The 15,124-nt window shown below is 42.9% G+C and overlaps 1 protein-coding gene across 6 annotated transcripts in view; it reads left to right on the top strand.

Annotated features, from left to right (window-relative positions):
- Positions 1-4,217: 4,217 nt before the first annotated feature.
- The window catches only part of DCLK2 (doublecortin like kinase 2), a 183,030-nt gene continuing 172,123 nt past the window's right edge, over positions 4,218-15,124 (top strand). For all 6 annotated transcript variants that reach the window (XR_744864.3, XR_744863.3, XM_010338617.3 and 3 more), the window contains exon 1: positions 4,218-5,482. Coding sequence is in view for 4 of the 6 variants with exons in the window: in XM_010338617.3 (XP_010336919.3) it covers positions 5,062-5,482 (421 nt within the window). In the remaining 2 variants the exon portion in view is untranslated. The remainder of the gene's footprint in view (positions 5,483-15,124) is intronic.

Below are 15,124 nucleotides of genomic sequence, written 5' to 3'. Positions count from 1 at the left end.
GACAGAACTGGTGGATATTCTAACCACCAAAGAGAATTAGACCATCTCTGAAAGGACCAATGATTAACAATCAGATGGCATTTCTTGGTTAGAAAAAAAAAATGGATATCTCAACAAAGAAAATGCCAGTTAAAATATCTTATTCTGCAAATTCTGCAACTGCATGAAAGGAGAAAATCTGCTGCAGTTCTATAAATCGTAAATAATGAAGTAAGCCAAGTTAATAGTTCTACCTAGAACTTCCAAATTTTGTTTGCATTAGAATTTGAATACCGAAACTAATTTTGTTCTACCTCAACAAATCTTCAATTGTTGACCAACTGGATGTTTATATCATATTCATTCATAAATACCTTATGAAAAGTGATAGCATCTCAATTCTTAGGAGGATCACAAATAAGATTATATTTTTTTAAATGTGGAGAGTAGGTTCAAAAAACTTTTTAACTAAGTAACAGCTTCGGAAATACTTTCTCTTTTCCCCTCACCCCTGTTGAAAAGCAGTAACCTTTGTTTAACTTGGGAATATAATGTTAGGGAATAATGTTAAAATATTGGCATATTATTTTTTTAATAATAAAAAATTAAGTTCCAGGATACATGTGCAGAATGTGCAAGTTTGTTATGTAGGTATACATGTGCCATGGTGGTTTGCTGTACTTATTGACCTGTCCTCTAAGTTTCCTCCCCTTTCCCCCCACCCTCCAAGAGCCCCTGGTGTGTGATGTTCCCCTCCCTGCCATGTGTTCTCATTGTTCAACTCCTACTTATGAGTGAGAACATGTGGTGTTTGGTTTTCTGTTCCTATATTAGTTTGTTGAGTATGATGGTTTCCACCTTCATTCATGTCCCTGCAAAAGACATGATCTTTCTTTTTTATGGCTGCAAACTATTCCATGGTGTATATGTACCACATTTTCTTTATCCAGTCTACCATTGATGGGCATTTGGATTGGTTCCATGACTTTGCTATTGTAAATAATGCTGCAATAAACATACATGTGCATGTGTCTTTATAGTAGAATGATTCATGTTCCTTTGGGCATATACCCAGCAATGGGATTGCTGGGTCAAATGGTATTTCTGGTTCTAGATCCTTAAGGAATCACCATACTGTCTTCCACAATGGTTGGACTAATTTACATTCCCACCAACAATGTAAAAGCATTTCTATTTCTCCACAGCCTTGCCAGCATCTATTATTTCTTGACTTTTAAGAATCACCATTCTACCGGTATGAGATAGTATCTCACTGCGGTTTTGACTTGTATTTCTCTAATGATCAGTGATGTTGAGCATTTTTTTCCTTATGTTTGTTGGCCATGTAAATGTCTTCTTTTGAAAAGTGTCTGTTCATATCCCTTGTCCTCTTCTCGGTGTCTTTTTTCTTGTAAATTTGTTTAAGCTCCTTGTAAATTCTGGTTATTAGATCTTTGTCGGATGGGTTGACTACAAAAATTTTCTCGCATTCTGTAGGTTGCCTGTTTATTCTGGTGATAGTTTATTTTGCTGTACAGAACTTCTTTAGTTTAATTAGATCTCATTTGTCAATTTTGGCTTTTGTTGCAATTGCTTTTAGGGTTTTCCACCATGAAGTTTTCACCCATGCCTATGTCCTGAAATGGTATTACCTAGGTTTTATTCTAGAGTTTTTATGGTTTTAAGTTTTACATTTAAGCCTTTTTTTTTAATCCATCTTGAGTTAAAAATACTGGCATATTATATAACTGTATTCAGTATTTAAGAAGGGTCAAATCTCTTATCAAAGATCTTTGAGTGAGAAAGTGTGTCTATGTTAGTGTTGAAAGATTGAAACCCATGGTACCAATCTGCGAGATGACCCAATGATTGCTGACTCCTAGTCACACCCTAGTGTAGACTCCTCCCACATCAAACAGGGCTGACTTGTGTAAACTACAGGATATTGTGGGAATAATGGCGTATGACTTCCAAGGCTATATCATAGCACAGATTGCGGCTTCCACCTGTTGGCTGCTTTCTCTAGAGCAAGCTTGTCCAACCCATGGCCAGCAGACAACATGTAGCCCAGGACAGTTTTGAATGTGGCCCAATGGAAATTCCTAAACTTTCTTAAAATATTATGAGTTTTGTGTGTGTGTGTGTTTTTTAGCTTATCAGCTATCATTAATGTTAGTGTATTTTGTGTGTGGCCCAAGACAATTCTTCTTCTTCCAATGTGGCCCAGGGAAGCCAAATGACTGGAGGAAGGATTCCTTGCTCTAGAGGAAGCCAACTAACAGGTTGGGGTGACATTTAAGCAACCCTGTGGAAAGGGGCTTGTGACAAGGAACTGAGGCCTCCTTACCATTCATATGAATGGGCTGTCTTGGAAGTGGTTCTTCTTGCCCCAGTCAAGCCTTCAGATGGCTGTAACCCCTGTCAACATCTCAACATCAATCACATGAGGCTTTGAGGTAAACTGCTTCCAGATTTCTGATCTGCCAAAACTGCTGAGATATGTATGTTTACTGTTGTAAATCATTAAGTTTGGGATAACTTGTTTCTACAGCAATAGTTTTCAAAGTCTTTTTCCCCCCTAAGAAATACTAATAGTGATACAAATGAACATGGCCATCTTAAGGCAAGTTGATGGGCTCTGTGGTGTTACTAGTACTTAGATGGAGTCTTATCTCGAGAAATTTGCAATTTAGTTTCTTGTTTTTCAATTGTACCAACACCAACAGTCATAACTTGGGGGCTCATTAGAAATACAGAATCTCAAACTCCACCCCGGAGTTACTGTATAGGAATCTGTATTTTAACGAGATTCCCCTATGACACGTAAATATATTAAAGTTTGAGAGGAAACAGTGGTCTATTTGATTCCTGGTGTTACAGCCTGTGGTTGGAAACTCTGGATATACCTTAGGGGTACTTTTAAATACTGTTGGAGAAGTCCATCTCGAGAAATTCTGATTTAACTGATCTAGGTTGAGGCCTTTCAAGGTGGTGGACCTAATGATACCACAGGATTTTCCTCTAAAAAACTGCATTGAAGCCTCAGATCAGCTCTGACTTCCCAGCATGCTCCAATCCTGCAGGAAGTTAGGTATGCTCAGGTGTCCCCCAGAACTGCCTTGGGAGGACCACTGTGCACAGAGCAGGAGACCTTTCTGGATCTGCCATGCAGGGTGTGTGCGCGCGAGCGTGTGTGTGCGCGCGTGCATGTGTAGTGGGTAGTACCAACTTCACAGATGCTAAAGATCGTTGCATATGTTTTCACCTTCTTTTATTCATGCTCTTTTAAGACTCAGTGCAACCCAAGAAAAAGCAACTATGTCCTTTCTGAAAGGTCAGTTTGGATTGCTGTCTAGGGCTGCTCAGAGAACCAGGTGTTCAATGGTCTAAGGCAGGCGTCTCCAAATTACAGCCCCCGGCCGCATGCGGCCCCCTGAGGCCATTTATCCAGCCCCCTGCCGCACTTCAGGAAGGGGCACCTCTTTCACTGGTGGTCAGTGAGAGGAGCACAGGATGTGGCGGCCCTCCAACGGTCTGAGGGACAGTGAACTGGCTCCCTGTGTAAAAAGTTTGGCGACACCTGGAAGGTTTCACATGCCAAATTAGGACCAAACGTTTTTGAGCTTTATCTTTACAAATGACAAAATGGTGATAACTAGTGTTTCTCTCGTCTTTGGAAAACGTGTTTTTATTGAATAGACAGTACTGCATTGAGATTTCCACTATGATGGGTGTTCACAAATGATAGGCCTCTTAGGTAAGAAGCTCTAACTGACAACATTAAATATGCGGGTGGGGGAGCGGGTGCAGAGTCTTTCCTTTGTTAGGATATCCCAGTGGCAGAGACAATGCCTGACAAAGAGCAGGCTCTTGATAAATATTCGTTGATTACTTAATCCCCCCACCAACCCAATAACTTCTGATCATTCATTCAAAGTTACCGAACGTACCACATTAGCGAATCTGCAATGGAAACAGTCGAGACTGTTTTCTCAAAGGATTTTTTAATAAAGCAACAAATCTGCTTACAAAAAAATAATAAATTGTGTGCCCCAAGTCAATGCTGGGCTTCGGATTTCTGCGGCAGTTTGGCCTCGGGTCCTCACCGGGAGGCTGGCTGGGGATGTGCTCCCTGCCCTTGAATCTCCTTCCTTTGTAGTTTTTGGCCTGCGCGGTTACGTTTCCCAGGCGGAGAAGCGCGCGCCGCGGCTGCGCCCATTAGCGCGCGGGGCCGGGCTGGAGCCGTCAGGCGGGCGGGGCCGCCCGGGACCCGCAGGAGCCGCTCCTCCCGCGCCGCCTCGCCCCCGCTCCGCGCTCTGCCCCCTCCTCCGCCCCTCCTCCCTCTCCCCGCGGTTTGGCATCCCCAGGGCGGGTAAGGCTCCTCCAGCGCTGACAGCCGGCGGGCGGTGGAGGGAGGCCCGAGCGCGGATGCTCGCCAGTGGGCCGGGCCTGCCGGCTGCGTGGGAGGCGGCCTGCATTATTTCCCGCTAGGGCCGCGCTCCGGGGGAGGAAGAGGCTGGACACGGGCCTCTCCGTCCCGAACGGCGCGCGCGGACCCGGGCGCGGGCGAGGCGGAGTCGCGGCACCCCGGGCCTGGGACCGCGCGCGTGGGCAGGGGCCGGCGCGACTCCCCCGGGGGCCTCTCCCACGCTCCGCGCCCCGCCCCATCCTTCCTTCCGCCCCTCGGCGCTCCCGGGAGCGCTCGGCGGACGCTGGAGCTTTGTGTGTGCCCGCGGGCCCGGCGTGAGCCTCGGGCGGCCCAACTTCGCCTCTCTCCAGCGGCTCCCGAGCGGGACTTGTGAGGCGTGGCCGGGTGGAGGAGGCGCTTGCGGGGGCGTGGGGCTCCCCGGCTGGCGGGAGGCACGGAGTGAGCCGCGCTGGACAATGAGCCGGGCGGCTCGGCGCTGTGGCCACTTTTAGCTGAGGGCGCGGGCGGGCTGGCGCCTCCGCGGCTCCTCGGCCCCACCTGCGCGGAGAGGGCGGGATGCCAGAGCCAGGTGTTCCGGCGCGTTAAGGGCCCTGCGGTCGCACGCTTAGTCGGCCTGGAACGTCTCTTTGCGGGGAGCCCTTGGAGCAGCCGCGATGGCCAGCACCAGGAGTATCGAGCTGGAGCACTTTGAGGAACGGGACAAAAGGCCGCGGCCGGGGTCGCGGAGAGGGGCCCCCAGCTCCTCCGGGGGCAGCAGCAGCTCGGGCCCCAAGGGGAACGGGCTCATCCCCAGCCCGGCGCACAGTGCTCACTGCAGCTTTTACCGCACGCGGACCCTGCAGGCCCTCAGCTCGGAGAAGAAGGCCAAGAAGGCGCGCTTCTACCGAAACGGGGACCGCTACTTCAAGGGCTTGGTGTTTGCCATTTCCAGCGACCGCTTCCGGTCCTTCGATGCGCTCCTCATAGAGCTCACCCGTTCCCTGTCGGACAACGTGAACCTGCCCCAAGGCGTCCGTACTATCTACACCATTGACGGCAGCCGGAAGGTCACCAGCCTGGACGAGCTGCTGGAAGGTAGGAGGGAGGACGCTGCATGGCAGGTGCGGCCGAACACCGGCAGGTGCAGAGGGCGCGCGCGCGGGCGCGCGGCGGGGAGCCTGCGGGGTGCTTTCCAAGCAGCCCGGGAATTGCGTGCTTCTGTCTACTGCTCTGGAGGTTGGCTGGAGGTTGGCGGGGGGGTTGGGGGGGGCGGTGTGGGTGTGTGTGCCCACGGGGGTGCCTCCATACACACATACATACTGACTTTCCCTCCGAAGAGATTGGTCTCTTAAAGAAGGAAAATATCTCCTGATGGTCAGAGGCCAATCAATTTAGGCACAGGTGGCATCTCCTAAGATTGTTGAACTTATTTGTGTTGAATACTGTTTGAGAAAATGGTTCCTCATGGGGAGTTGGGTAATCCCCTGCTAATAAGCTCTTTTGGGCCCCCGGTGTGGACCCTAGTGCAGGCACCTGTCGTGTTCCAGTGTTGGGGGTCCTGTCGTGACTACTCTCAGAAGCTGTGGTTGTGAAATGCTCTAGGTTGGCTTTGCTAGTTTGCCTTGAAGCAGAAGTTACTTAGGGTGAAGAGGGATGATCCTCGACAGCTGTCTCAACCTTGGCTACATCTTGGATCACACTGGGGACTTCAGAAAACGTGGAAGCCTATCTCCCAACCACCAGATATCCTGATTAAACTGGTTGGGTTTGGGGTGTGGCTTAGGCTTCTGGAGTCTTAAAAAGCACCCCGCCCCCCGCCAGGTGATTCTAATGTGGGACCATCGTTAACAATCACTGTACTAAAGGGTTTTCCACATTTGGTTGGAAAAGAGGTGAATCAAGGTCAATCTCTCCTACCTTATCCTCTAATAAGAGTAGCTAGTTAGAATGATAGAGACCATTGGATTCAACAGTGGGGGCTTATTATAAATTAGTAATTATGCTGTGTCAACCATGCCTTAGTCAAAGAGACTGCTTGGCTGTACGTTGGGTCATCCTTGAATTCCTGCAATACTTATGCCTTATTCTTTTCAGGTAGAAAAGGCATTATCAGTAGTTAACTTCCAGTTCTAAATAACACCCAGAAAGACCAGGCAGAACCCAAGTATGTGCTGACTGCGTGTTTACATACAGTCCGCTCTTGTGCATCTTTCTTAATGCAAATGACACATTCCATGTAGTCATAGCAATAGCTTGGCAGGGAGAGGAAGCTGAACATCAAGCCAAGTGTTTTTCTTGTATTATCTCAGCATGCTTTTTTGTCCTGAAGGCATTATCTACATTTTACAGATGAGGAAACTTAGGCAGCCTGCCTTGCCTCACAGTGCCTGCAGCATATACTTTGTCATCTACAACTTACTTCTGAGCTAAGGTAGCGACATCGAGGAAAACAAAAGATGGTTGAGTTTGTCTATTTACTCACTGCCATCAGAAATTTTTGCTGCCCGGCCTAGATGGCGACCCAGCCAAAATTAAATTGTTTTTTCAGTCTACGAGTGTGCTTGTGACTTTACCCATTCTGTCCATTAGTTGTGTGTTTTGGTTTTGGGGGCTTCTTGAGGAGGTAAAGATAAGCTGGAAGAGTGTAAGTAAAAAAGGAAGATACAATGTTCAAAGGGCTTTGTTGCTTTTCTTAATCATGTTAAACACTTAAAAGCAGTATTTGCCTAGATATTTTAAAACAGTAACCTTTTTTTTTTTTTTTTTTTTTTTTTTTACTGACCCAAGGTCAGATTTGCAGGATCAAGGCAATGCCTATTTGCTTAAGCACTTGTTATTCAACATGCCCTTGGGTTACTGTTCCTGGTATGGTTCCTTAAGCATCAACAATGTTTAATATCCTTCTCTAAAGACGTTTTAACAATGTATATGCTACATAAAACTGACATACTACAAAGATGAATCTCATTAAAGGAAAGATGATCAGATGAACATTATGCACATCCATTAATATAAGTACATAGTATATATTGTGCCTTTTACTGCCCACAGCATGCGTGACCACTGGGCCTAATTCTCCAACTATAGTTTCATCTATAAATTGACTGTTAACAAATTTCCTTCAAATCATTCACTGATTTTTAATGGTTGGGGATTTGGAAAAAAATACTATCTGTGGAGTACAAATGATATCAAAATATGATAATATAACAGATATTTACACAGCCAAATGATTTTTATGGCTTTACCCACTTGTTTGAAGAAGTTTTTAATATAATAAAATTACTGCAAAAGAAAAAACTTAAGCAGTCACTTTTTTTGTCATATGGAATTCTGACAATGGGTCTTTGTTTAATTCTTGAATTTCTTTGAAATTAGTAGAATACTGCATAGTAATTTTTTTAGAAAAGAAATAAAATCATCAATTCTTACTGTCCATCATTTCAGAATGTAAATCGTTTCAACTTTTAGTTACAATTGTGTACTCAGATTTTTCATGTAGAAGTAAGCAGCTCTGTATATATCTATATAGCATATTCTATGTATTTCTATAGTATATTCCCCACATTGTCAAAATTGACTGCTTTATTTCTTTTTGGTTGATTATTATTAATAATGCTCTCTCAGGCATTTTACAACATTATGTTCAACTAGGCTCTGCTTCTTCGATCCCCTGAAACTTGTAGTTTAGGAGATATGTTTTTTTTCTGAAATGTCTTGAGTGAATAATAAAAAGTGGTAACTCAAAACAGTAGGGCATGAACATTCATTCAGAGCCCCAATCTCATTGAACTCAGATGACAAAAGAAATTTGCATGGCCCATATTATTTTTTTCCTCTGCCCTTGACCTTGAGAGACTCTGGAGACTAAAAGCTGTTCCAGTGTGAGCTGGCACTCCTCCAGCTACGCTAAACCAACAAGCACCTTCATCTTATTGACTTATCCACCCTTGCTGGATTAGTTTTAGTTGATGCTGTGTGGTCCTGTAATCCTGATTATTTTTTAAAATTGGATGGGGGACCTCTTCCTGCAGCTCTTAACAATCAATGTTGGGAAAATTAGTTGAGGTGACTTAAGCCATGAGCCTGCTGAACTCAGTGTCTGTAATAACCCACAGAGGATGTCCAGATGATTTGTTCATCAGCTTTCTTATTAGGGACTGACTCAGAATTCCTAGTCTTAGTTCTGTTCCAGGTGTCTTCTCTCCTTCTGAGCATTTTGAAATGTTTGTAAAGTTTTTTTTTTTGGACGGGGTTTCGCTCTTGTTACCCAGGCTGGAGTGCAATGGCGCGATCTCGGCTCACCGCAACCTCCGCCTCCTGGGTTCAAGCAATTCTTCTGCCTCAGCCTCCCTAGTAGCTGGGACTACAGGCGTGCGCCACCATGCCCAGCTAATTTTTTGTATTTTCAGTAGAGACGGGGTTTCACCATGTTGACCAGGATGGTCTCGATCTCTTGACCTCGTTATCCACCCGCCTCGGCCTCCCAAAGTGCTGGGATTACAGGCGTGAGCCACCGTGCCCGGCCTGTAAAGTTTTGATGTCCTAAAAAGATATAATCAAGGACAGTAGAAACAATGCCTGACCAAGTCAGGATTCCTGGATTCTACTGACTAGATTTGAGAAAAAAATTCACCTCACTTCCCTAGCATTGGTGTCTTTTTATCTCAGATGAGAAGTTGGCAAATCACTTCTCTAAGTTGGTCTCTTCTGGTCTAAAAATGTGTATGTACCCTTCCATTACCTGAGGGGTTACTGGTGGAACGGATGATGGCCTCGGCTGCCTTTCCTAAGCCAGAACCCATCTTCAAGAAAATCAATGAGGATGAGGCTGCATATGTCCAGATACCAATCACAGAATGGGGTGTATGGCTCTGATGAAGTGCTTACCAAGAGTCGAAGGTATTAACAGCTACCTATATCTGCCTCTCTCATTCCAAAGTAAAATGTCATTCTATTATTTCTACCTTTTATCCCTTCATAAACAATAAGCTGATTGCCTTTTTGGCATATGAGATAACTTTGGTTATTTTGATAAGTGATACTTGTATTCCTTCATGACGTTAACTTGAACATTTAAGAAAAATAAGATTCTAAAGAAATCAAGCACATGAAGTTTGAAGTCCTCCTACCAAACCTATCTACTGTGTCTGTTTGGTTAGGTAAGTTCTTTGAAAGTGTTAAATAAACCAAAATGCATTTTTGAGAATTTTTAAGTAAAAATGAATTTCAGTAAGAACTCAGGTTATACTTTGTTGTTTTTTTCTAAAAATTTTTTAAATAATAATAAAAACTATGGAACTTATGTTAAGAAGGCAATAAACTCATGAGTTAGAAGGTATTTGCACATAGAAGTCAAAAATGTATACTATAGTCACACATGGTGACTGGACTTGGAAGGTTAATATCGAATCTTAGGTCTGCAAAACTTTCTTTACCAGCCAAACACCTGGATTTGTCAAGGCCCACTTCACATAGCACCTATGAATTCTCTTCCCACTTCTCTGGACAGTTTGTCTCAAATGGTTAATTGAGGGCCCATGCCCTAGACGTGGTCACATGCTTACAGTCTCTTCCTTCAAAAAGTGCACATTCTTGGCAGGACAAGGTGGCTCATGCCCTAATCCTAGCACTTTGGGAGGCTGAGGTGGGTGGATCATGAGGTCAAGAGATCAAGACCATCCTGGCCAACATGGTGAAACTTCATCTATACTAAAAATACAAAAATTAGCTGGGCATGGTTGCAGGAGGCTGAGGCAGGAGAATCGCTTGAACCCAGGAGGGGAAGGTTGCAGTGAGCCAAGATCATACCACTTCACTCCAGCCTGGGTGACAGAGTGAGACTCTGTCTCAAAAAAAAAAGAAAGCACATTCTCCTGGGAGAGACAGTAAACATACACACAAACAAGATGGTTTCAGCGAAAGTGCTATAAATGAAGTGATGATGACACAGGGCAGGAGGGCCATATTGGCTGGGGTGATGGGGCAGGCTTCCTAGAGGAACAGACATTGGAACCAAGGCCTGAGGTGGTTTATAACTCCTTCCTCTGCTTACAGCATATTTCGTTACTTCTGTCATAATGCTTAGCTTTGTAGTCTCATGATATGTTGGATCTGTTTTTGCATTAGACTGAGAACAGCCTGAAGTCAGGGATCTTAAACACAGTAAATTTATTGATTAAATAACTCAGAAAATGATTTTACCCTTCAGTCCTTTGATTGTTGAGGGAAATTTTGTATGAATTAAACTTTTTTATGGGATTCCTAGATATTTGTGAGAATGTTTTTTTTGAAAATTGGATTACATTTTAGATAAAGATATAATTGTTGAGGAAATTCTGTGCTAACCATTTTGGAGGGAATGACTCTTTCATAATAGGTGCTTCTATAAATCTGAATGTCCTATCTCCTTTCCTTAAAACAAGGAAAATAATATGTGCTATAATACAGCTGCGTAATAAGCTCTTTCCACAGGTAATAGGAAAATTTTCATTTAAGGAATAAATGAATCCTAAAAGGCTGGGGAAGGGAAGTGGATATGTGGGAGAGCATTTATGAGATTAGAGTATGACACAGTGATACTCTGGAAGTTATAAGACAAGATTAATATCTCATGAGTTTTCAACCTATGGAAGAGGATATTTTATGGTCCTGTGCTATGAAATAAAGGAAACTAGATTACCTCAGGCAGTGATCATCTAACTGCTTTCTTCATTGTTCCTGAGATGGAGAGGAGTTGCTGTGGGGTGTGTACCGCTTGGCTACGTCTTTTTTCTGTGTCCCTACCTGCCCATTGCTACCACTACATCTGTGTTTTTATGTCTTCTACACATAAAGTAAAGCGTCCCTAAAGATTAGAGATGCTTTTCTTCTCTGCATTGCTACCGTTTACTAGATGGTTTATGTGCAGTCATTATGTAAGATACTTTGCATGTTTCATCTCATCTAACCTTTGTAATACTCTCTGAAATATGGCTGCATTGTCATTTCCATTTTACAGATGGGGAAGCTGAGGCTCAGAGGTTAAAGAACTTGCTGCATTGTACCAATGCAAGGGGTTGGGCTGGCACTTGAGCCCTTTCTCCCTGGCTTCTGAACTTCTGTATTCTTAACTTCTACATTCTACCAGCTGAGAGGAAATGAAGTCCATTCTGTTGGCGGGGTCTTTGGGAGGTGTTTTAGTTCATTTTCTGTTGCTATAAAAGAATGCCATACACTAGGTAAGTTATAAAGAAAATTTATTTTCTAGTTCTAGAGGCTAGGAAGTCCAAGGCATGGCACTGGCATCCGGTGAGGGTCATCCAGTGGTGAAAGGTGGAACGTGAAAGGAAAAGTAGGCTATAGAGAGAGGAACTGGGGCTGAATTCTCACCTTTTATAACGAACCCTCTCCCACAGTAACAGCCTTAATCCATTCATGAGGGTGGTGCCCTCATGATCTAATCACCTATTAATATTGGCCCCACTTGTTATAATATTGTTACAGTGGCGATTAAATTTCCAACACATGAAGCTTGGGAGATGTATTCAACCCATAGCAGGCGAATGAATCATAAGGACAGAGACTTCATGGGTGGGATTCATGCTCTTATAAAAGAGGCCCACGAGAGCTTATTTGCTCCTTCTACCATGTGAGGCTCTAGTGGGACATCACCGTGAGTGAGCCAAGAGCCCTCACCACACACCATATCTGTCAGCATCTTAATCTTTGACATTCTCCAGAACAGGGAGAAAATGGTTTTTGTTTATAGGTCACTCCGTTTTTTTGTATATTGTTATAGCAACTTGAAGGACTAATACAGTCTTCTTTTGCCTCTAAAGTTCAGTGATCTTGGGAAACGCTTCTGGGGGTGGGAAAGAGAAATGATCTTGGCTCTCTCTGGCTCCATGTCCCTCTTTGAAAGTTGGCTGGGTGTTGTGATCAAATGTAGTTACCCAGATTTAGATGGAGTTCTTAAAACATCTCAGTAGCATACAGGAGGATCTGTTCCGTAGATTCTCATGTGAAAAGGAAAATTACAAACCCGGCAAGGGGGGACCACAATTGTCTTGTGTATCTCTTTATCCCATGCAACCGATATTTCTGGCATGTGATGTTTTTTGAGTAAATTTTACTTTTGTGCCCCATTTAAGATATTTTAATAGGTGGGAATAGGTGGATGTAGGTGCTTTTAAAAATCTTTCTTAATTAAGATAGCCAGTTGGACAGTTAGCCATATGTACAGAGGTGGCATAAGTTCACGTGAAAAGCAAATACTCCTTGCCCCTTTGTGTTTCAATTTTTAATAGTTTTCTTCAAGAAAAATGATGCACTGTATTTATGTCCCAATAATTTTTCAGTTTCACTAGTATCTGAGATACCTGACTTGAGTTTTCTCTTTGGACAGCTATCACAACTGGATTCTTACATACTTATTTCTTGTTAGGTGTTTAAATCCCAGGATTATTCTAAGCCCCCTAATATTTTCAGCGTCTTTGGGAGCTCTCTGCCATAGCTAAGGCTTAGTTGTGTTCATCTTTATCATTCTCATTTTAAGCAATTGTTCTTGGTAATTTTTTCTAGTTTTATCACAATCTTAATTTTTTAATTTTGTGAATCAGAAATAAAGGCAAGAGCTTAAATGAATGCTCTTTTATTCCTTAAAACATGCTATAATTTGATCCTAATCCTCAGGATATTTTGTCCTATTTGCCATGTTTTCAACAGCCTAAAGGAGAAGTCATTATATTGTAATTTGTCAGAAGCTTTTCCTTATAGACTGCGGGAATGGGAAAATACTGGTTTGGTGAGATGGCCCTAAGTACTTTTTATTACACTATAACACTTACTAACATTTCAAATTAAGTGAGTAAAATAACCTGCAATTTTGACCTACTCTGTTATCTTTTATTTGTTTAATTATAATCACTTGCAATCAAAATGCAAAATGTTCACAATAGAGGTTTTAAAATATTTTCATTGATCTCTTCCTTCACTATATGTTTCTAAAACTTTAGATTACTTTATTACTTTTGAAATAGTGATGTGTGGAGGCCAAGGAGGTTTGCTGCTGAAAATCATGAGGTGAGACAGATTAATAGAAGAAAAGGCATGCAAATTTATTTAACATGTATACACATCAGCTTTCAGAATTAACACCCTCTTTGGGAAGTTGACCATTTTTATGCTTAAGATCAACAAAGTATAGACAGCCATGTAGAAGTATGACTGGACAAAAAGGCGTGATCTAATGTTAATAGACTGGGTTGGGACACCCAGCAAGGCCTGTCTATCTAGATTCTTCTTGGCCTCTGTCAACAACATTCCTTCCTTCTGGCTGTGGGGCAGGACCCTTTCTGTAATTGGAATGGGGTCTTGTGACCTACAGTCAAACCAGGTAGGTCAGATCACTTCTTTATGTTTTTGCATAGAAAGTTAGGTGGAAATTAGAGTAATATTTTTAGATCTTATGGCTGGCTTTGCGGGGAAGGCATTTAAGTTTCTATGACCTTCCTTCACGAAAAGAGATTCTAGTTTTTATGGCTAGCTTTGGAGGAGGATGTGACTAACAGCCAGGAAGGAGGGAGAAGGTCAGAGAAAAACGTTTCTCTCTGAGGATGCTGCTGAGGCCTTCATTTTGGAGTATTGTTTTCTGAGCCTCAACAAATGTAATAATCTCTCAAAGGCAGTCATTGAGAGTCTCTCCCCTAATGCCCGTGCTTATCATCTTGTTTTCTTTACTTAATAGTATTTTGCCTTAGCTGAATAAGAATCAAGAAAAAAGGGGTTCTAGAAACTTATTAGTTGGTTATGTTGTTTATTAAGCCCCTGTGGGAGAAAGAACTTGAGAAATAGCCCAATGTAAACCTGTCTGTTACTAGTTTAGTGATCAAAGCCACTCTCTGGAAAGTTATATTTAAATTTTTTAAGGTATTTATACATTTAGCGGAGTCCTAGCATGCAGTGGCTGCTTGAGAACTGGTGGTGGTCCTCAGCTTCTTAAAAAAAAAAAAAAAAAAAAAAGTGTGAGTGTGTCCTTTGTAACGTCTTCCTCTAATTCTAGAGCTACTTCAGTCTCATCCTTATATATGGCAGCTTTCATATATTTTCTTTTTTCTTTTTAAATTAATTTTTACATTTTGTAAATAGAGACAGTCTTTGTTGCCCAGGCTGGCCTCCTGGCCTCTAGCAATCCACTCGTCTCAGTTTCCTGATTAGCTGGAATTAAAGGTACAAGCCACTACACCCTTCAGATGTTTTAAGATAGTGATCATGCTTTCCTCTACTACAGGTTGAGTGTCCCTCATCTGAAAATTCAAAGTGCTATAAAATCTGAAACTTTTTGTGTACTGATGCTTTACCACAAATGGAAAATTCTACACTTAACCTCGTGTGACAGGTTGCAGTGAAAATGCAGGTGCATAACATGTAGTTTATCCAGCCTCCCCAAGGGGAAAAAAAGATCATCCCAGCCCCTTTCAGCTGTGATAAATTATTTTGGTGCATGTCCAGTTCCCCCACGAAAGCACACCCGCAAAGAGTAATAAAATGGCACACGCACAGGCCAGGTGCATCAATGGCAGGTTCTCCACAATGCTCTACATGGGGTTAAGACCTATGTACATTACTCATTGTTTTGCTTTGTTGCTTATTTTCTGTTCTGTGGTGTAAAGATGCTGTTGAAAACATCATTGACTCTTGCATGATACTCATAGGTTAATGCAGGTAATTCCAAAATCTGAAAGTGGAACCCTTTCT

This window comes from Saimiri boliviensis, chromosome 3 (assembly GCF_048565385.1).
Source record: "Saimiri boliviensis isolate mSaiBol1 chromosome 3, mSaiBol1.pri, whole genome shotgun sequence".
Lineage (NCBI taxonomy): Eukaryota > Metazoa > Chordata > Mammalia > Primates > Cebidae > Saimiri > Saimiri boliviensis.
This window is presented reverse-complemented; position numbering and strand designations above follow the sequence as displayed.